At 58.5% G+C, this 21,480-nt stretch overlaps 7 protein-coding genes across 7 annotated transcripts; 4 read left to right on the top strand and 3 right to left on the bottom strand.

Annotated features, from left to right (window-relative positions):
- Positions 1 to 303: 303 nt before the first annotated feature.
- Positions 304 to 3,066, bottom strand: HRG_05795 (kinase; the record flags this gene model as incomplete). Its single annotated transcript, XM_044864266.1, has 3 exons — positions 304 to 2,802; positions 2,870 to 2,907; positions 2,979 to 3,066. 3 exons carry the CDS (start codon positions 3,064 to 3,066, stop codon positions 304 to 306), a joined length of 2,625 nt encoding a protein of 874 aa, XP_044720798.1.
- A 2,218-nt stretch (positions 3,067 to 5,284) lies between these two features.
- On the top strand, positions 5,285 to 6,880 carry HRG_05794 (DNA repair metallo-beta-lactamase domain-containing protein; the record flags this gene model as incomplete). The annotated part of the gene is made up of 1 exon (XM_044864265.1): positions 5,285 to 6,880. The coding sequence occupies one exon, from the start codon at positions 5,285 to 5,287 to the stop codon at positions 6,878 to 6,880; it is 1,596 nt and encodes a 531-aa protein (XP_044720797.1).
- A 242-nt stretch (positions 6,881 to 7,122) lies between these two features.
- On the bottom strand, positions 7,123 to 7,712 carry HRG_05793 (LSM domain-containing protein; the record flags this gene model as incomplete). Its single annotated transcript, XM_044864264.1, has 4 exons — positions 7,123 to 7,154; positions 7,216 to 7,318; positions 7,392 to 7,539; positions 7,699 to 7,712. The coding sequence occupies 4 exons, from the start codon at positions 7,710 to 7,712 to the stop codon at positions 7,123 to 7,125; spliced, it is 297 nt and encodes a 98-aa protein (XP_044720796.1).
- A 423-nt stretch (positions 7,713 to 8,135) lies between these two features.
- On the bottom strand, positions 8,136 to 11,079 carry HRG_05792 (dip2/Utp12 family domain-containing protein; the record flags this gene model as incomplete). The annotated part of the gene is made up of 3 exons (XM_044864263.1): positions 8,136 to 9,988; positions 10,037 to 11,007; positions 11,063 to 11,079. The coding sequence occupies 3 exons, from the start codon at positions 11,077 to 11,079 to the stop codon at positions 8,136 to 8,138; spliced, it is 2,841 nt and encodes a 946-aa protein (XP_044720795.1).
- A 258-nt stretch (positions 11,080 to 11,337) lies between these two features.
- Positions 11,338 to 12,517, top strand: HRG_05791 (arp2/3 complex, 34 kD subunit p34-Arc domain-containing protein; the record flags this gene model as incomplete). Its single annotated transcript, XM_044864262.1, has 5 exons — positions 11,338 to 11,399; positions 11,454 to 11,695; positions 11,756 to 12,178; positions 12,234 to 12,383; positions 12,435 to 12,517. The coding sequence occupies 5 exons, from the start codon at positions 11,338 to 11,340 to the stop codon at positions 12,515 to 12,517; spliced, it is 960 nt and encodes a 319-aa protein (XP_044720794.1).
- Positions 12,518 to 13,201: 684 nt separating this feature from the next.
- Positions 13,202 to 14,055, top strand: HRG_05790 (uncharacterized protein; the record flags this gene model as incomplete). The annotated part of the gene is made up of 2 exons (XM_044864261.1): positions 13,202 to 13,585; positions 13,642 to 14,055. The coding sequence occupies 2 exons, from the start codon at positions 13,202 to 13,204 to the stop codon at positions 14,053 to 14,055; spliced, it is 798 nt and encodes a 265-aa protein (XP_044720793.1).
- Positions 14,056 to 16,916: 2,861 nt separating this feature from the next.
- HRG_05789 (cortical protein marker for cell polarity domain-containing protein) lies at positions 16,917 to 20,624 on the top strand (the record flags this gene model as incomplete). The annotated part of the gene is made up of 1 exon (XM_044864260.1): positions 16,917 to 20,624. The coding sequence occupies one exon, from the start codon at positions 16,917 to 16,919 to the stop codon at positions 20,622 to 20,624; it is 3,708 nt and encodes a 1,235-aa protein (XP_044720792.1).
- Positions 20,625 to 21,480: the final 856 nt, after the last annotated feature.

Genomic DNA, 21,480 nt, shown 5'->3' with positions numbered 1-21,480 from the left:
TGAGTAAAGGCGAGTTCCAAGGCGGGGAGCATAAGGAAGACGATAAACTCAACTACATATCTGGTACCCTCGTTTACTCCTTTCCAAGTTGCTCTCAATGAACTTGAGGTGGTAGATGCTTGCAAAACTGACAGGCCCATCCATCACCAATCAAATACTTCTCCCATCTCTTTACTCGCGTATTACCAGCCTTTGTCCTCAAACGCAAACGCCTTCCATGAGAGGTTCATAACGCCATAACTCGTCAAGTCCGTCGACACGTCCGTGTCCCTGCCGCGCACGCGGCTCACTAGAGGGTCCACCTCAGTCCCCGTTCCCAAAGGTAGGCTCCAGCCTCGTGCCGCTCCCGTTGCGGACCGGCAGGCCCGACAAATACCAGTTTGCGTGGCTGAGATGGTCGCCCAGGCTCATGGCCATGCGTCGCAGCTCATTCTTAACCTCGTCCGTCGATGCCCTGCCCTCCATCACCCGGGCCGACGGCGCGACGGGCGGAGGGGGTAGGGAGGCATAGTTGAAGGGCGAAGAGGGTTCGCGGAGCTGGTCCTGCGGCGGGGGCCGGTTTTGAAGCGAGGGGGGAAACTGGGACGCGACGGGCGCGGCGGTCTGGGGGGGCGACATGGACTCGGGGTCCATGTCTGCGAACTCGCTGAGGGAGTAAGGCCGGACGCTGTTGGCGGGTATACCGTTGGCCGACGCCGGCGTCGGCGCCGCGGGGGGGGGTTCGCTATCGGAAGAAATCCTCGGCAGGTCCACGACGGCGGTAGCGTACTCGGAGTCGTCCGAGACATAGATGGACGGCTCACGGTTCGTGTTGGGCGTCGGGTAGAGAGATGCGTGCTTCTCCAATTCAAACGGGTTCGCGCCGCCGACCTCGGAGCCGCTGATGGACCCGACATCCGAGTGCGATGTAGATGGCCGGGTGTACTCGGTGGACGAGTCCGGGAAGCTCATGTCGAGGTCGATCAGACTTCCGACCGAGGCGCGGTTGGCAGGGCTATGCTTGGACGACATGTCGCTGAAGACCATGGAGGATTGGAGAGGTTCGGTTTGGTGATGGGTTAGAGATGGCCGGCCCGTGTCCGGAGTTGACGGTTCTTCGGGGAGCGGGAACCTAAAAATTTCTGGATTCGCCGAGGCCGGTGTGGCCATTGTCGGGAATTTCCAGTCCTGGGTGCGGCGGTTGGCGTTGACATCCGCCGGGTCGCTGAGAGGCGCCTTGACGTAGATGGAGCCATCTCCAAAGTCGTAGTTGGCAGATACACGCGAGTCGCCGGCCTTGATGGTGTTGAGGTCGACAAACTGAGACAGGTCGCTCCCGTGCAGCGAGGCATCCAGGTCAATCAGCGACTCCCTGACGTCGGCGGCCGGGGCTGACTCGTCCCGGAGCGGTAAGTCGGATGCGGGCAGTGGCAGGAATAGCCTTCCGTAGTAGGCCCTCGAGTTGTCTTCGTAGTTGGATATCGTGTTTGGGTCAAACACTTTTTCCAGGGGTGCCTTGGCGGAGGGGAGCTGCGGCGGGGGCCGTCGGCGAGACTTGGGCTTGGGCGGGCGCGACGTCTCCTCAAACGACTGCTGGCTGAAGTCGACATTTGAGCCGTATGCATCAAAGACCTCCTGGGCCTGTCCGCTATCAAAGACTTGCTGGTCAAAGGCGGCCGTGGTGCTGAAATTCCACTCGTCGTTGGCTAGGGCCGTAGACGAGACATCGGCGAGGCCTTGGGCGCCGCCGGCAGCAAAAAGGGACCGGCGATCTCCCCCCTGAGCCTCCCACATCTTGAAGCCTCGCACAAGGTGGGCCAGGGTAGAGGTAGGATAGGCCTCCTCTGTTTTGAAGAGGTAGCCGTGGCGCTGGATGTCCTCAATGGTGGGTCGCTTGGCAGGGTCATGCTGAAGACAGTAGGCGACCAGGTCCTTGAGCCCGGCCGAGTACTTGTCGCCTTCGAGGCGAGGCGTCTGCTGCTTCAGACGACTGCGGAGCTGGGAGAAGTCGATGCGGTCGGTGACGTTGGGCGGCAGGCCCGAGGCGATTTCGTAGACCATGGCGCCAAAGGCCCAGATGTCGACTTCGGTGCCGTAGGAAGCCGACTGGTCGAGGAGCTCGGGCGCCATCCAGTTGGGGGTGCCGATGACGGTGGTGCGCTTGTCGAATTTGGTCTCGATGACGCCGGCGACACCAAAGTCGCAGAGCTGGACGTCTCCGACCTCTGTGACGAGGACGTTGGCGCACTTGAGGTCGCGATGAATGATTCCCTGGCCGTGGACCCAGTACATGGCCTCGGCGACCTCACGCAGGATGGGTATCACCCACTTCTCCTGCAGCCCGTCAGGGACCGTGGGCTTCATGAGGGTCGCGACGCTGCCGCCGGCGCAGTACTCGGTGATCATCCACATGGACTGGCCGACGGGTAATGCCTCGATGACATGGTTGATGTTTCGGGCGCCGCTGTCGCTCAGCAGCTGCAGTGCATTGATCTCCTTGAGAAGGTCGCTGTAGGTGTCGGCCAGCCGGGGGTTCAGTGTGTCGCTCTCCTCGATGTCGATGATCTTGACGGCGACCAGGCGGCCCGTCTTCTGGGCCGTGGCCTTGTAGACGCGGCCAAAGCTCCCCTTGCCGATGAGCTCCGAGAGGTGGTACTGGGGCACTTCTTTGCCGGACCGGGCGCATTCCTCCACGACCGCCTTTTGCATCTTCTTGGCATCTTCAAAGGCCCTCTGCTTGGTGACAGACAGCTCGGACCAGCTGACTCGGAGGGCCGCCATGGCGCCGACGCCGCGCCCGATGCCGTCGGGATCCGGGATCTTCTAGGAGCCAGCCACAGGAAGAGGTGTCGGGAAGAGGCGAGCATCACATGCAGGGCAAGGGGGGGACTGAAGATTGGATGCGACTCGTGAGAATCGTCGCTCGGGCTGCCAAGTGTGTCAGGCCTGGTTCACACGGGGTTTAGCCGACAATGCTCTGGTGCGCTTGCAGCGCTAACAGAGCGAGGGGCCCATCGATGTGATATAGGGTAGGCGGGTATTCTCGGCGACGTGGTGAAGAGTCGCCGGTTCGCGGAGCTCAACCATGCCCTCTCCGTCTTTATCCGCATGAGCAAATACGCAGCTGTAGTCTCATTGTATCTATATCTATATGATATCCCACACGTCTGTCTGTCTCGCTTCCCTGGCGCTCCCGTGCCCGGCTGCCTTGTATCATGAAGCTTGCCCAAGTTTCCCAATCATCGTTTCGTGGATTCCTTGCCAGCCGCTTTCGCAGGTGCCCTTGACGATGCCGATTAAAAACCTCGAGCACTGGATGACGACATCTTCGACCAGCGCCAGGCGGCCGTCCTCGGTCTCCTGAACCTCCCACACAGTCTCGAGGGTCGTGTTCATGGGGCTACGTATCCTGACAAAGACGCCCTTTTCGATGTTGATAAACTCGTACGTGCTGACGACGTCTGAGTCCCAGAGCCCGGCGGGAAGGGCATGGACCTTGTCCGTCACCTGGTAGCACTTGGCCGCCGCAACAGCCGTGGCGCCGCGGCCCTGAGGGAGGGCGGGCTCCGGATTCGAGGGAGTGTCGATGAGCTCATACTTGATCATGTGAGGGTCGCATTGGATGAAGAACTCGTGGCCCTGGAGCAATTGGACCCCCTTTTCCGGCGCAATTCCATCCGGGATAGGCGTCGAGTTGCGCAGAGTCGCAGTGGTGCTGAACATGACTGGATCCGGTGCGCGGCTGTCCACTTATATGCTGCGATGAGAAGCCGGACGATTCATGAGGAGTGAGGGAGGGAGAAGAGGGAGAAGTAAGTTGAGATTAGAAAGAAGACAAACTCTACGGCACCAAGACCGGGGAGAAGAGCGGAAGGGTGGGTATTGGAAGGTTTATTAAGGAACAAGTCTAAGCGCGAGTCCGTGGCTTGTAAGGAGGAACCTTTTCCTACCATCAGTGTTTCGCGCCCAGGCGGTACCTCGTCGTGCGCGGGGCGTAAGACATTGGGAGGAGAGCCGCACTCTTTCACCGTGCAACAATCCCGCGATAGTGACTGCCCGTGCCGGTGGAAAACCTCTCATGTCCAGGCCGCGTCATGATAATTTGTTGCAGCGGGCCGTGGATTCCAGGGTCCTTGCAGGGGCTGCTGGCCGAAAGAAGGGATACGGGTAATATCCAAGTACCGACTACAAATGACCGGGTCATGTGACTTCGCGATACTCGAGCGGCCCGGAGCGCGGAAGACGACGTGTCTCACCAATCGCCACCGCGCACCATCGAGCCTCACGCCGGTGGAACGCAACAACTTCTGCTACAGTTTCTTTCAGTAGCCCGCTCATGCACCCCTCTATTTCACGTGGGTGATTGCCGTCCCTTCTTCCTCAGGCGCAACGAAAGCCCTCTTACCGCCAGGACCGTGTCGCCACCATGGGGACTTCGACAAAAGTCAATCGCTCCAACACGCCGAGAAAGCCCGCCAGTCTCTCCAAGAAACCGGCCAAGCCAAATGCGAGCATCTTGAGCTTCTTCCAAAGGACGCAAAAGCAGGAAGAGTCCCTCTTCGTTGGCCCCGCCCCGGAGGCAGCAACAGCCGATGACGACATCTACAGCTGCCAAGACCTCCGGTTCAACGAGTCCGAGTCCCCCGTCAAGAAGAGACGATTATGCGAAGATCAAATCGCAACATCTGTAGACGACGAGCCTACAGAACCCACTGTCGAAAGGCCCCCACGCGACGACAAGCCCAGGGGCCGCATCCGCCTCCCCTTTGTCGTCGACTCCGACAGCGAGGATGAAGATGACACAGACGCTGCTCCGAAAGAAGAAGACGCACCCGAACTTCACTACACTTCTGCAGCACCAGCACCTTCTGCTGCAAGTATGCTGGGGGAGCCCGACAAGTCTGCCGAAAACCGCAAGCTCGAGGCAGACGACGAGATTCGCCTTCTCAAACACCAAGATTCTACCTTCGAGCGATTTGATCAACTCGACGAGTCTGGAGAACTCGATGACCTCGATTTCGACGAGTTCGAGGGCGAGGAAATGCGGGAAAGAAAGTACATGTGGGAACAGGCCCGTCTCGAGGCCGAGGAAGAGGGATCGCTGCTCGGGGAGGACTTCACCGACGATCCACCCGATGACGGCACCGTGGCGGAGAGCTGTCCAATCTGCAACGGAAGCTTGGCCGGTGTCTCCGCAGACGACGCAACACGTCACGTCAATTCGTGTCTCGACGGCAATCCCATTCCGCTACCAGCCCAGGACAAGGGCTCGTCAGCAGGGCCCTCCGAGGTGGATTCCGCCGACATGAGCAAGAGGTTTGCCCGGGCGGCCGTTCCTCGGCCAGCACAAGCCAATCCGTTTGAACAGGGCGGCACCGCCAAGGAATCCAGGTCTGCTTTCTCCAAGCTCATGTCCAACAATGCCGAGGACTCGGCATGGGCCACGGCCGCGGCAGCAGAGCACGCATCTCGCGGCCGGCCAGCCTACGAGCGGACTTGTCCGTTTTACAAAATCATTCCCGGTTTCAACATTTGCGTCGACGCATTCCGCTACGGGGCTGTCAAGGGATGCGAGGCCTACTTCCTCAGCCACTTCCACAGCGACCACTACATTGGCCTGACAGGCAACTGGAGACATGGCCCGATTTACTGCAGTAAGGTGACGGGCAGTCTAGTCAAGCAGCAGCTGCGCACCGCGTCCAAGTGGGTTGTTGAGCTAGAGTTCGATAAATCCTACGATGTTCCTGGAACAGGCGCCACGGTCACCATGATTCCAGCTAACCACTGTCCGGGGAGTTCCTTGTTCCTCTTCCAAAAACCCCTAGGCGCAGGCCCCAAGGTCGGGACGCGGCGAATACTCCATTGCGGCGATTTCCGTGCATGCCCTGAACATGTCGGCCACCCTCTTCTCAAGCCAGACGTCGTGGACTCAATCACGGGGAAGTGGAGACAACAAGCTATACACATGTGCTATCTCGACACAACGTACTTGAACCCGAGATATTCCTTCCCACCCCAGGAGGAAGTCATCAAGGCTTGTGCAGATCTGTGTGCGTCCATGTCGCCGGATCCCGACTGCAAAGACGACATCTGGGAGCACTCTGCCCAGGCAAGCGGAATACAGACCATGAGCAAGTATTTCCATAGCTCTAAAGTGGATCAGGGCGGCAAGACGTCCAACAGCAAGAAGCTAGGGCAGCGCCTTCTTGTTGTCTGTGGGACTTATTCGATTGGCAAAGAGCGAATCTGCATCGCGATTGCCAAGGCACTCAACTCCAAGATATTCGTCAGTCCTGGCAAGATGAAGATATGCAAGCAGTTGAGAGACCCGGAGCTCACGGCGCTGCTCACCTCCAGCCCCGTCGAAGCTCAGGTGCACATGCAGTCGCTCATGGAGATCCGCGCCGAAACGCTCAAAGATTATCTGACCAGCTACAAGCCGCACTTTAGCCGCATCGTCGGGTTCCGACCAAGCGGCTGGACCTTTCGGCCCGGGAACGGCAAAGTGATGGGGGCCAACACGCCCCCGAGCAGCATTCCCATGCAGCACATTCTTCACGGCAAGGGGTGGAGGACGAGGTTCGGGTACAAGGACCTTGCGGCGCAGAGGGGCAGCACCAAGGAAGCCATGTGTTTTGGGGTTCCGTACTCGGAGCACAGTAGCTTCCGGGAGCTGGCCATGTTTGTGATGAGTCTGCGGATCGAAAAGGTGATTCCCACGGTCAACGTGGGCAGCGAACAGTCGAGGAAAAGGATGAAGGGCTGGATCGACAGATGGATGGCCGAGAGGAAACGAGGCGGTCTCGTCAGGCCCCTGATAGAGGGCGTGGATGGCGAGGATGGCAAGGTGGTGGAATTGTGGGAGGGCAAGACAGCACAAGGAGGAGGCGCCTGGTGGTAGGGTCATCGGGTCGATTCTCTGGCCGCCTCGGTCTTGTCGAATGCAAACGAGCCGTTTGCTATAAGGCGACAACGCTCGGCTATCCCCTTGTATATCTCCCCTCCTTGCTCAAGAACATGACGCCGTATCACTCGTAATCCAACACGCCTCCTGGGCACTCCCGCGAGTGCTCGAATAAGCCAGGCGAAACCGTGGTGCCTGCAACCTCTACCCCTGCTCGACCCCGAGCCTCCGCGCGCAGATCACTTGGCTTTTGCCCGCTGAGCTGCTGCCTCTGTGGGAGAAATATCAGCCTGCTTGCCCAGGAGAGAGGACGCACGATGCAGGAACCATACCTCTCCGCGTAGCATCCTCGAGCAGCTGCGTGTCTACCGACGCAGCGGGAAGATGGACGTAGCGCACGACGGAGCCTCTGATGAAGACATTTTTTACGGAGCTCTGCGTGCGCCGAGGGCCAAAGCGTGGTCAGATGAAGAGCTGAGGCCGGCGCCGGGGCGGGGGGGGGACGCACGAGATGGGGATACTTGAGTTCCTCGACGACGGAGATGTCGTCGAGCTTGATGTTGAGGTACTGGTCGACGCTCTTTAGGGTGCCCTTGAGCTGGATGTCGTTTTTGAGCTCGACCGTGACCTCGTGGTCAACGAGGGTTTTGAAGAAGCTGAGGGGGTGGGTTTCCTTGCGTCAGTCTGGTTTGTCTCTGCTGAAGGTGAAGGTCGGAGCCAAGAGAAGGTGTTGCATGACTAGGGATGCATCCACGCATCAAAGCATCTGTATCGAATATGTGTAAGAGCGCGCGCGGCGCCCTGGCCTTCCTTACCTGAAGAAAAGCATGGCTCGAGAGGTCGATGGCGGACAGATGAGACGAGAAGAGAGGTGAGAAAAAAAGCGCCCCCCAGACGCCGCGTCCCGAGTGGTGAGTCGATGCGCCTCGATGGAGGGTGTATACAAGCGCTTGATCTTGTTTGCCGGCTATCCTTCTTCGTCTCCTGTCCGGGGCGTGCTCAACAGGTATATTGTCGTCGGGAATGGTGATGGGTGGAGTGAGTTGTGAAGCAGGTACTCTTCGCGCAACGGATATGTCATCACGTGACCTCATCATTTGCTCCGCCGACAGCATCAAACGCATCGCAGCGCCTCGCAGCGCCTCGCAGCGCCTAGCAGTCAACTTCCAAGACCGCCACCCACTGTCGCAGACTCGTCTTTGGAGCGAGCCGATCGCTTCTTCATCAATATTTTCAACGAATACAGGTCCGATTACGCTACATGCACAAAGGCTCTCTTCTTGGCGCTCCTCTCGGCGCTCTCCTCTTCCCACTCCTCGTCCACGTATTCCTTGACGCTCTTGTCGCGGATCTGCATCCCCACCACCTTGAGCGCCGCAATGTTGACCCCCATCTCGTCCTTTTGCCTCTTGAGCGCCTCCCTCAGGTTCGTGCGGATGCCGTCCATCATCGCCCTCATCGTCCGGCTCGCCACAATCTGCTTGTGGTGGGTCTTGATCATGAAGAAGAGGATGCGGCACGTCAGCGGCATGTTCATCGATCGTGTGGCGAAGATGTTGACAAAGGTGAAGAGCACCGGCACCGACGCAAAGGGGAGCACGAGCAGCGCGTCGTGCAGCGCCGAGGCCTTGATGCGCTGCAGCACAGACATGACGTGCTCCTCGGCGGTGATGCCGCCCAGGGCCATGTACACCAGGTTCCTCTGCGGAGGCGCCGCGTGGGAGTCCGAGAGCTTGGCCTCCTCGTACTCCTTCATCAGGTTCAAGTCAGCCATGCCCATCTCGAGAGCTTCTTGGATCCTTTCTCCAGCCATGAGCGTCTCCGTCGTTTGCTTGCCTGCGGCGCCAACCTCGCCATTTTCGTCCTCGGCTTCCGGTTCCTTCTCGAGCGATGTCGTCAGGGTGCTCTCGTACAGCTCCTCAATCTCCTTTTCCCGCTCTTCCTCGAGGAAAATTTGCTCGTCGCTTTCCTCCCAAACTCGGATGCTCTTGTCATGGCCAGCACTGACAATAAAGTTGCCGATCCGACTGATGGCCATGGCCCACACCTCCCCGTGGTGGCCGTTGAGCCTTTGGATTTGCTCAAACTTGTCTCCGTCCCAGTAGCGGATCGTCTTGTCCTTGCTGCTGCTGAAGAAATGGTGCCCGTTGCCATCCGCGTTGTGCGGCACAAACGCCACCTGCAGGATGCTGTCCTGGTGCCCGAAAAGAGCCTTATGGCAATCGCCAAAGTCGAGGCCCCACACCCTGATGTTCTTGTCCGCCGAGCTTGTCACGATGAGCTTGCTGTCGTAGGATATGTCCATGCTCAGCACAGGCAGCTTGTGTCCGTAGAGGTTGAGGTACAGCTTCAGAGAGTCGACGAAAAACACCTTGACCGTGTTGTCCAGTAGTGACACGGCCAAGAGTTTGGCGTCGGGAGAAAACTTGAGACTGAGTATGTCATCAGTCACCTTGAGCGCCCTGGACTGGACGATTTTCAGCTTGGGCGTTTTTCTCGTTGTGCCCAGAATCTCTTCTTGGACTATCTTGAAGTCCCAGAACTTGGCGCTCTTGTCCGCACTGCCCGAGACGACGGAGCGACCATCGGGGTGGACATGGAGTGACCAGATGGCCCCCTCATGGGCCTGCACGCTGTCCAGGAGGGATGAAGACGCAACGTCAAAGAGCTGAAGCTCACCGCTCTTGGTGCCCACCACGACTACCTTGTCGCCCGGCAAAAAAGCACAGCAGAGAGAATAGCCACAATCAAACGTTCGAATGCAAGTCTGCGTTTTGATGTTCCATATTTTCATGGACCCATTGGCTGCTGACGCCAACATCTTGTCGTCAGAACTGAGGGCGAGGGATCGGATATCTGCGCGGTGGCCTGGGAGTTCGACCGACAACGCTCGGGTATAGTCAGGAATGTCCTGCGTTTTCTTCCGATCGCTCTTGTCCTTGGACGGTATGCTGTAGTATTCCAGCTGGTTGTTTGTCGTCCCCACTAACAGGTTGAGGCCTTTCTGAGAACCACCAAGGGCCCAGTCGACGGAGCGGACCTTTCCGCCTGTTCTTATGATGACGTATTGGACGAATATGTCGCTAATGTCGGCGTTGGCCTCGTCTTCGAGATTCTCGTCGTCGTTGGCCATTTCTTCGTCGGGCTGCTTACCGTCTTTTTGCTTTTCCCTGCGCCGTTTCCGCTTCCGCGCCAACGTCTTCTTGATCTCGGCCTGCGACTTGATGCGCCATACGTCGACCCCCTTTTCTGATCCGTGGACGGCAAAGTAGTCGCGCTGGGGGTGAAAGATGACCTCGGTAGCGCGATCCTTGCTCTGCCGGTGGAGCGTGCCGCGACCGGATATGTAATGCACTGTTGGCGAAACGTCTACCCGTCGCGCGCTCGTGGCCAGGGCATCTGCGTCCAGCGACCAGACCTTCATCTCTCCATCGTTGCCTGCAGTCACACAACCGCTGAGATCGGGAGACACGCCAAGAGCCCAACATTCGCCGTTCGTCTGGGATATGTGCGTCTCGACGCAGTGCCTCGAGGAAAGGTCCCAGAGCTTGAGCAGCGAGTCTTTGCCGGTGGTGAGGAGGAACCCGTCAGAGGCGTCCTGGCCGTCGCGCACCATGGCTATCGATCCGTCCTCGTTCTCAATCTGTTGTTCTGGTTCGACGAAATGGAGGCCCGTCACTTGGTCCTTGTGGCCTCGCAGCTTGTAGAGGCCGACTTCGGCGACCAAGTCCCAGAGGATGACGTCGGTGTCCTTGGAGCCGCTGGCGAGCCGGACGCCAGACTTATCAAAGGCGAGTTGCGTGACGGCGGATTTGTGGCCATTGAAGTTGACTATGACGGTGGAAATCTTGCTGTCCCAGAGCCGGATGCTGCCGTCCTCGTAGCCGACGGCAAAAACATCCTTGTCGGTCTGGCTCTGGGCGATTGCTGAGACGGACACGGAACAACGCTCATCCCTCCATCGGCCCAGGAGCTCTCCCTTTTTGATGTCCCAGCACAGGACTTGTTCGTTTGCGGCGACAACTGCCTGTCCTGCGCTCGCGCCCGTTCGATCTTTGGACGTCCAGACGATGTTGGAGGTGGCGGTCGCGACAACGCCAAACGACTTGGCATGCTCGTATTTCCTTGCTTCAAAGTCAGCCGATGCCAATTAGTACCATGCGCGTCATTTCCACTCACAAGTACGACTTGACCATTTTGCCAAATCGAAGCAAGCAGCGGCAAGCCTTCAGCGCAGAGACAGGGCCGATGGTACTGCGATGCGCCGCACGCCTTTTTGGAGGGGAGTTTTTTTCTTAGACCTTTTTTTTCCCTGGGCTTATCGATAGCGGGGTGACCTGTCTGAGTCTCCGAGGTCCAGTCACGTGGACCTCCGAACTCCGCCAGCTCGACCTCGCAGCCCCACCATCGTCGTCAACCAGCTCCAGGAGGCGCAACCGTGGACCATCGCAACGATGCTTCTCCTCGACTACGAAAACGTCCTGATCCGGTCAGTGTTCACCGAGAAGTTCTCTGGGTAAGATCGAATCCCCCGCTCCGTTGGTCCCCTGCAGCGCTGATGGCCGTGCAGTGCCCCTGCCACATCCATCGACCAGACCATCTCCGACTTCGACGGCGTCACGTTCCACATCTCGACTCCGGAATCAAAGACCAAGATCCTTCTCTCTCTCCAAATAAAATGCTTCAAGGACCTGGTCCAGCACGGCGCCGAGCAAGTCTTGCGGCGCGAGTACGGCGACTACATGGCGCCAGTGGAGCCTGGCTATGACTTCTCGGTCATGGTCGACCTCGAGCAGCTACCGGCGGACAAAGGTGGGCAGCTACACCCTTCCCTGGCGCTCCTGTTCTACAGGGTTAACGGTAAACGGACAGAGGAGCGCGACGCGTTAGCAATGAAGCTTGCACTGCTGAAGCGCAACGCCATGGCGGCCCCCTTTGAGCAGGCATACGAAGAACACTACAAGCTGAAAGAGGAGGCATCCAAGTTCACTTCCGAGGAAGCCCCCCAAGGCGTGCAGGAAGGCGGCGAGGTCAAGGCCATTCACTATCGAGATGAAGAGGCCATATACGTCAAAGCTAGCCACGACCGAGTCACAGTCATCTTCAGCACAGTGTTTCGCGAAGAAACCGACCGGGTATTTGGAAGAGTGTTCATTCAAGAGTTTGTCGACGCGCGAAGGAGAGCGATCCAGAATGCGCCACAGGTTCTTTTCCGGAACGATCCGCCACTCGAGTTGCAGGGAGTGCCAGGAGTGAAAAGCACCGGCACAGGCGAGATTGGCTATGTGACATTTGGTATGTTTCTCGCGACTCGTCCATTGCCTCACTGTGTTGCTAAGAGTTGGCCTAGTGTTGTTCCCGAGACACCTGACTCCCCAGCGAATGCCGACTGTCATTTCCCACATCCAGACGTTCCGAGACTACTTCCACTATCACATCAAGGCATCCAAGGCGTACATCCACTCTCGAATGCGGAAGCGCACCGCAGACTTCCTGCAAGGTACGGACTCGATGAGGTTATTGGTGGCGGCCGTTTACTGACTTGCCCTAGTGTTGCGTCGCGCACGTCCTGAGAATGAGGAGCGGGAGAAGAAGACTGCAAGCGGCCGGTCGTTCAAGGTGCAAGGAAGCTGAGGGCTGGTGCCCGGGCATTGTGTGGATGGCCACGTTGTGAGAGCCGCTGGCTGGTTTACAAGGTGAGGGGCATTTACGGCTATGCATGACGAAAGGCAGCGGTGCCTCGCGCTCACGCGTCGATTCGGAATCCAAGGTGGAGAAGACTTGGTCTGATTCCGTTTGATGTCTAAGAAAGAAACAGTTCTCTTTGGTAGCCGTTAGGTCGCAAGGGGCCAGGCCATCTTGTTTCAGATAACCTGTGACTTGATGGACGGGAAGCTGACATGGACGGAGTTGCACTATGGCAAGTGCAGGATAAAGTTCGTTGCGGCAAGAGTCGCAAACGAAACGGGATTATCTTAAAAGGAGTGTACGCTTTCTTTGGAAGATCCGTTTCATGATGCACGCCGATTCACGGCTTTCGCCGACGGGATTGCTCTCCAGCAAGTCTCCACCCAAACCCCGGGACATGGCTCCAGCTTGTACTTCACGTGATCGCAAAGCATTCACCGAGTGTCATGTCGCAGCTTATCGCATCACGTAACGAGGGTCTGTCATTCGCGCCCAAGGCTTGCCTCACCGATTCACTCCGATCCGGTGTCTGCACCGCCAGCATGCCGCGGCAGCCCTGTTCATCAAGACAGCGTCAGTCCTCGGCCACATTGCTCTCCTCGGTGCAACGGCCCGCGGGTCGCCGGCAAAATGGCATGGCCTTTTGGCCCGTCGGGCTCCCCTGACGGATCAAAGGACGATGACGAAGCAAAGAAGCAGCGCGTCTCGTGGACGGGCTCGCTGGGCCCCCTCCAGCGAGACCCCTTCGCGGCCGCCCGAGAGTGGGCACCCATGGTGCTCTTCTCCCTCGTCGGGCTCGGCGCCCTGCAGCTCTACGCAAACTACTTGCGTCGGATCCCCGGCGCCGACTACGTCCGGCCGTCCTTTTTTCGAAGCAGGAGTCTCTATGGCAGGGTCACGAGCGTTGGCGATGGCGATGGTTTCCACATGTTTCACACGCCCGGCGGCAGGGCTGTCGGCTGGGGATGGCTGCGACGCGTGCCCGAGAAGAGAAGGGAGCTCAAGGATCGCACGGTATGCTTTGCTCGGGTGTAACGCGTCGATGGAGAGTCCAGACTGATGACATGCAGATAACCATCCGCCTTGCCGGCGTCGACGCCCCAGAGGGAGCGCATTTCGGTCGACCGGCCCAGCCATTCGCCGCCGAGTCACTGGCATGGCTCTCCGACTACCTCATGCACCGGAACGTGCGGGCGTACGTATACCGGCGAGACCAGTACAGCCGCATCGTCGCGACCGTCTACGTGCGCCGCTTCCTCATCCGCCGGGACGTGGGGCTGGAGATGCTGAAGCGAGGGCTGGCGACGACGTACGAGGCCAAGTTTGGCGCCGAATTTGGCGGGATGAGAGCGGCTTACGAAAAGGCCCAGGCCAAGGCCAAGAAGAAGCGAAAGGGCATGTGGGCTGGCAAGCCCAGCGCCTTTGAGAGCCCGCGAGAATACAAGACACGGTGGGGTGGGCAGCAGGACAAGACGGGCATTTGAACATCTCATATATTTCCTTGCAGAGGGCACCCGCAGCAGCGCACTTAACTATATATCTACTGCGGCTGTGAGCATGGGCCACCACGAAAGCTTGCAGATGCACCAGTCGTGATGCGCAGGCTAGCTAGGCGAATATATTAATAATTCCCCAACGCATGTGGGGATAATTGATCTTGAAACAGACCGAGTGAGTTGCTACCGTCAAGGCTAGGTGGCCTCCGAGACTGCTCCGGGGACCACTGCCTGCTTCAGGGCGCCTACGCGTGTGCGCGCTCGCCGCATAACAGAGGATGCGGCTTGAGTCGTCTGATCGGCGCGTACTGTGCGGCGAGTCTCTGGGGAACTTTGCGCCGGAGGAGACGCTGTGCTTCTGGGGGTAGAGTGCAGAAATAGGCGAGGTGTGTCATGCAACAGTTGGAGGGAAGATATGGGGGGAAGGGGCCCAGATGTCGGGGAGGAGAGGGAGGGCTCTCGGGCAGAGGCAAGGCCGGGTAGAGTAACAGAGCAGACAAGGAGAGCTCCCTGAAGATGGGCCGGGAAGACGGGAGCCGGAAACCAAGCAACCGCACGTGTCAGGCGCGCCAGCCGTCCCGAGTCACTGGGGAGCCGGCGCGTATGGAGAGGATAGAAGGAAAGAATGGGTGTGAGAAATCCTCTCGCGGAGGCGCCGGCCGAGAGGCTTACAATATTGAATGCCGCATACCACCATGGGCACGGCATGCATCAGCCGTGGCCGTTCTGACCCGCGCACACAACAACCGTTCGACGTATGGCATACACTGGCATGGGTCGATGAGTGTAAACTGCAGAGGCGTTTTCTTTACCCGGGGGACGGCATCGAGGGGAGCGGGTCTGGGCCGGCTCTCCGCCGAAGGGGCATTCCGAGACGGGTTTGTCGTCTGATGTTGGGCCGCGTGTGTCCCGTGATTTGTATGCGATGGACCTGAGACTTGGAGGGCCCGGTTCTATCTGCTGCAGGTTTGGGCAGGTTTAGGCAAGTTTGGACGGTGACGATGGGAGCTGGATGCGTGTGCTCCCATCTTCACCGTCTGGGACAAGAAGCGGCAGTCTATTTAAAAAGAAGAGACGAGAGGAAAGCTCGGCAAACCATATATTCTGTATGTACTGTTACATGTACTGTTACATGCCGTCCCCAGGGCATGTAGGGTAGAGCGTCATGTGCCCTGGCCAGCCCGGCAAGGCAAGCAGGGCGAAACGACGGGCTAAGCCTTACTTTAGGTAATCCAGGTACGTACTGAATTGGCGGGAGATTGCTGCCGGTCTGTGGACAGTAAAAAGGGGGAAACCGAGATTGGCCTCGTGACGAAACAGATGCCCGCGATCCAGCTTGCAGGGACTCCAGGGAGCTTACGTCACTCTTCAATTTGGCGTGATGAGCCTTCCAACGAGCCTGAATGCATGGATAATGCGTGGATGGATATTAGTAGGCACAGTGCGTTGGACGGCACAGGCCCAAGAAGCACACTGTGCCACACCGCGCGCATCACATGAGGTGAAGCGGGCTCGTTTTCCACTCTTCATGCGAGCAGCAGCAGCGCCGGCAGCGGTCTCTCGGTCGACGGATCTGCAGATGATTGATGATTGATGATTGAATGATATGACATTGCTCACCCGCGCAAGGTTTTCCTCGCAACATTTCTCGTGCAAACCTTTTTTTATGGAGAGCACAAGGACGGACCGGCCTTGTCTTCGAGACGGCTTCCACGCCCAACCAACTCCACCACGCAGACGTGGCTTTTAGGTACCCGAGACCTCTGAGCGCTAATGCACCAGGCACAGCATAAGAGACAAGGTGCACTAACGAGACAACCAAGGGCTTGCCTCCCTGCCTCGTGGCCGGTACAAGCGGTATCCATCCGTACGGATACTGTACAATCTCATCCTCCCGCACGCGAGACTACGAGACCCCTTTCGAACAATCCACCCGCGCAGGGAGGACACGATAGCGCGACCCTTTTCTCGCCCGCGCCCGCGCCCGCGCCGAAGCCTCCTCATCATCACCATATCCACCCACCCAGGCTTGCTCAACACTCCCAGATTCTTCGCCTGCAAAGTGGCACAGGCTTCGACGCCGCCAATTCGAGCAAAGACCCAGCAGCCGCCACAAGGCCCCACCCATCACCTCCTCGTCCCCCAACGCGACGTTCCACAGCGCGCCATTATTGTCCCCCCACACCTGCTCTCGTTGTCGCCGTCGTGCGTGTACTGTGCCGACTGTGTGCCGCGCCCTTGCACGCAGAGCACAGGTACCTCTACTCGTACCCACTCGCTCCTCCTGCCCAGGCTGTGCTCTGTCTGTGTCCCCACCCTTGGCCGGCTGCTGAGCCGTGTGAAGCTAACCCATATACAGACTAGCGCCACGTCTCGAGTTGCCCGTCACAACAACTCCAGCAATTTCCCACATTCTTGCACTCTCGTCCAGCCATTCATTCTTTTGACCCGGCGAGGCTCAAACCCCCCCCAACGCACACATCGCCAGCAGAGGGGGGAGATCAAGGCGACAGGCCATAGAGCCCGTAGCCGCTGCCGCACCCAACTTCGATTTCCCTTGGCCTAACCGTCTTCGTCACCTGCCTCTTGCTACGCTCGTTCGTTTGATTTTTCGCCCCTCTCCTTTCGCCTTTCCAGGCTGTGGCCCGACCAAGTCGATTTCGAGTCCGACCGTCGTCTCTCCGAGTCACCCGCGCCACTTTTTCTTCACTCGCTCTGTCGACTCTGAGATGCTCTTGACATCGCACGCCGCTGCCGACGAACCCAACTCCGACTGCGCTTGCATCGTCGGAACCTTGCTCGGCCACGATTGACTTTCGATAGAGTCTCTTGAGCGCGTCCAGGGAGCCATGAGGCTACCCTTTCAACAACGCCGCGCGGTGCGGCGGCCAAAGCCGGCGGGCTCGCGTCTGCTCGCGCTGGCCGCATTCGCGCTCCCCCTATCACAGGCCTTCGAGTTCCGGCCAGCTCCCCCTGCGAACCTCGACCTCTCCAACCTGGGAAGCATAGCCATCGCGGGTGACTTCAACGGCATCTCTCTCTACGAATTCGAGGGCCAGACCTCGAGACCACTGAGCACAAACGGCAGCCAATCTCTCTTTGCTCGACTGCCAAACGGCGCCCTCGCTCCAGTTGCTGCCACGGATGCCTCGATTCGAACCATGTGCACCTTCAAACGCAAAAACGGCGATTTCGGTGGAGTAGTCATTGGCGGTAATTTTACGAGCCTCAATGGCACCGAGTCGACGGGCATCGCCCTCTTCAACCCCAACACAACCGAGGTGACACCGCTTGGCGGGCTGGAAGGCGAGGTTCGCGCCGTCTACTGCGATCAAGAGCGAGACACCGTCTACGTCGGTGGGCAATTCAAAGGTGCCGATTCCACAAACGCCATCGCCTGGTCTGGCGAGAAGAAGAACTGGATCAACCTACCCTTTGCTGGATTCAATGGCCCGGTGGAAGCCATCACCAGAGCTCCCAACGGCCACATAATTTTCGGAGGAAACTTCACCGGCCTCGGCAACACCAGCACGCCGAGTCGGCCCGACGAGCAGACGATAAACCTTTCCACCGCCAACATCTCCGCCACCAATACTGCCTCGACCGACGGCTTCTCCGACCCCAAGAGTTTGGCCTGCTCGTCTGGCTCGGATGGCTCTGGCCAGACGTGGCTTTTGCAGGACAAGACCCCGGGCACTTGGGGCGCGAGCTTCGGCTTCGGCTTCGAACCGACAAAGCTTAGGCTATGGAACACGCGCCAGGACGGCCGCGGCACCAAGACGTTTCGCTTCCTCGCGTTCCCCATCAACGGGATCATGAACCTGACCTATGTCGATCCCGCGACGGGGGAAAACGCCACATGCACCAGCGAGTGCCCCCTGAGTAATGACCCCAAGGCCGAGTATCAAGACTTTCACTTTGTGAACCGAGTCGGCATGAACAGCTTCCAGATTGCCATCTCCGACTGGTATGGCAACGGCGGCGGCCTTGCCGGCATCAGGCTGTTCCAAGACGACATCTTTACGTACGCCGTGTCCGATTTCAACGAACCCAGCTGCGGAGGGACGCGATTCCCGTCGAGCGCCTCGTCTACGGGACCGTGGAAACAGTCGCCCTCGGTGCAGAGCAACGCCGACTACCTGACTGCAGATCTGTCTGGACCCGTCACGTCCAAGTCGGCTTCGGTTGTGTTTTATCCCAGCATTCGTGAGTCGGGCAACTACTCCGTCAACATGTATACGCCGGGCTGCAAGCCAGACCAGACATGCGGGAGGCGTGGCCAGGTGAATGTCACGGGTACCATGTCGGCCGGCTCAGTCAATGCCCGGTTTTCGGCCACCATCTCCCAAACCAACAACTTTGACAAGTACGACCAGATCTACTTTGGCTACGTCGACAAGACGTCGGACGGCTTCAAGCCCAGCGTGACCATTACCCCGCTCGCGGGCCAACGCGTCGACAGGTTGACGGTTGTCGCCCAGAGGCTGGGGTTCACGCTCACAAACTCGACCGGAGGGCTCAATGGGCTTTTCGACTTTGACCCGACCAGCGAAACCGTGGATGTTTCCAAGTTTGAGAAGTCGCCAATCAACAAGCTGGGGTCCGAGTTCAACCGCAATTCGGGCGTCACGTCGCTGGTGACTTCAGGCGACATCATTTACATCGGTGGGGACTTCAAGTCTGACAAGCATGAGAACACGGTAGCCTTGGGCGGGGAAAAAAACCAGGTTCGGTCACTTGATGGGGGTCTCAATGGGCAAGTCCTTCACATGCTCCTCGACAACTCGAAACTCTATGTGGGAGGTGACTTTACCAACAAGCAGTCCGGCTCCCAGGAGGGCCTGAATCACATTGCGGTGTATGACGAGCAAGCAAAGTCGTGGGGTGCGCTGGGGGCCGGTGTCAACGGACAGGTGCAATACGTCTCACCCTTGGTGGTGAATATAACCAGCGACTCCACAGAAACAGCAATCGCTTTTTCTGGAGCCTTTTCCGAGTGCAAGGGGTTCGGGAACAACAAGGCAGTTGCCGTCGATGGGTTCGCCGTCTGGGTCCCGTCAAAGAGCAACTGGCTACAGAATCTTGCTGGGCCGCACCCTGCCTACAGCGGTGTCCTGACGGGCGCTGCTTTCGATCTTCCCAACAACGAAACGCTCTATGCTGGCTCGGTCACATCGGCCCAGGTTGGTGCCAACGGTGCTGTCGCTGTCAACGATCAAGGCCTTAGAGAGCTCCCCGTCAGGATCCAGGCGCAGTCTTCATCGGCCTCTTCGGTGATCCGCCGAGATGGCCTCTCGGGCGACTCCCTCCGCGGCGTGATCACGGGGACCTTTTACGATAATGGCAACACCAACATCACGGTCCTCGCCGGACGCTTCACGGCTCAGGCGACCAACGGATCCACAATCAACAACCTCGTGTTCATCGACGGCAACGAGAACGGCTCGGTTAGCGGGCTCGGACCCGGCATTTCTACCGATTCCACCTTCACTACGGTTGCAGTACAAGGGAGCGTGCTCTACGCTGGAGGCAAAGTCAGCGGCACCATTCAAGGCAACCCAATTAGCGGCCTCGTCGCCTACGACATGAACAGCAAGGCGTGGGCCAACCAGCCGGCTCCGATTTCTGGCGGCAAGGGCATCGTGTCTGCCCTCAGCGTACGGCCAAAGACGGCCGAGGTCTACGTCGCGGGCTCCTTTGACCAGGTCGGCGCCCTCGACTGCCCCGGCATCTGCATGTATAACGCAGACTCGCACCAGTGGCTCCAGCCCGGGAACGGCTTGGCGGGCGATGTGTCCTGTCTCATGTGGTCTAGCGACTCGACGCTCCTTGCCGGCGGCGACCTGCGCGCCAACAGATCCGACACGCAGTATCTGGCGTCTTACAACGTGAAGGAGCAGACGTGGGTGGACTTTCCGGGGGCTGATGCCATACCAGGACCGGTCCAGGTGATGACGCCCGGGTCGAGTGACGGCAACCAAGTCTGGGTCGCCGGCAAGTCGGCACGGGACGGGTCGGTCTTTCTCATGAAGTACGACGGCAAAAACTGGAAAACCGCGCAGCAAGCCCTCCCTTCCGGCAGTGTCTTGCGAAGTCTGCAAGTCTTTACCCTCACCAAGAGCCACGACAAGACGGACATTCTCGACGACAAGCAGGCACTGATGGTGACTGGCTCCATCGACTTGCCCCAGGTCGGCCTGGTCTCTGCCGCCCTGTACAACGGCACGCACTACCTGCCATACGCTCTAACGACACACTCGGGCAACGGTACCGGAAGTATCGGCAAGATCTTTACGCAAAAGGACGACTTCTTCTCCTCGGGAGGAGGTAAGATGCCGCTGGTCTTCATCGTTCTCATCGGCCTTGCGATATCGCTCGCGCTCATCCTCTTGATGGTCCTGGCCGGCATCATCCTCGACCGGCTGCGAAAGAAGCGCGAAGGGTATACACGAGCACCGACGTCGATGTACGACCGCGGAAGCGGCATCCAAAGGATACCGCCGCACGAACTGCTCGAGTCCCTCGGCAAGAGCCGTCCAGCCGCGCCACACGTGTGAGCGCAACGTCGTATTTGACCTGCGTGTGTTGTTTGCAATTCGGCGTTGGATAGGCGTGCGGAAAAGCCACGGGCAGCGCGAATGCCCAGTCATGCAGCATAGCGGATCCGTCATTCACAACAAGTGTCTCCACCAGCATCTGGAGATGTCGATACCCTGCCACCGAAAGTCGCCATGTCGGCGATACCCCTTGATACGAGCATTTGATCCCCTTGTACAGTCACCCATCTTTACATCTGCTCATCATTTCACGAGGTCATGACCCCTGGTTAATGTTTAACAATCTTCTTGGCACTTTTTTCTTTTCTTTTCTCCACCAGATACTGCGAAGGCCGATAGTTGTCTCGGATACTACTGGACTTTTTCTTTTCATTAACTCTTAACCCACTTCGATTCTCGTCTTTCTCTTGATGGCATTTTTCCATGTACATAAAGTTCAGATCAGTCTCCGTCACAAGACTGACCATGTCGGGCAGCTTTGGCACAATTTCCTTTCCAACTCTCCCCCCTTGACTTTTCTTTGCATGGTCAGGGGCATGTGGCAGAAGCCCGGCACCAAGAGAGCGAAGAGGCGGGCCATGTAATTCAAAATCAGGGGCAACGACGAGCAAAGCTTTGATGCCCGATGGCTGTGCGAGCGAAACGTGATGAAGCTTCTGTGGTAGAGTGCTAGGAGTCATGGACTCTGTCCCGTAGAAGTTACCAGGACATATGTGCCCAGAGGGGAAGCAGATGACTGCGTCTGCCCTGTTGGCAAAGACGGGACTCAGTGGAGGGACGACATGGTTGGGTGCAGGGGAAGGTTGCTCTCCCCGCGTCCGAGGCATGGACTCGGCGGCTTGAAAGACGAGAGCGA

This window comes from Hirsutella rhossiliensis, assembly GCF_020360975.1.
Source record: "Hirsutella rhossiliensis strain HR02 chromosome Unknown scaffold00005, whole genome shotgun sequence".
NCBI lineage: Eukaryota > Fungi > Ascomycota > Sordariomycetes > Hypocreales > Ophiocordycipitaceae > Hirsutella > Hirsutella rhossiliensis.
This window is presented reverse-complemented; position numbering and strand designations above follow the sequence as displayed.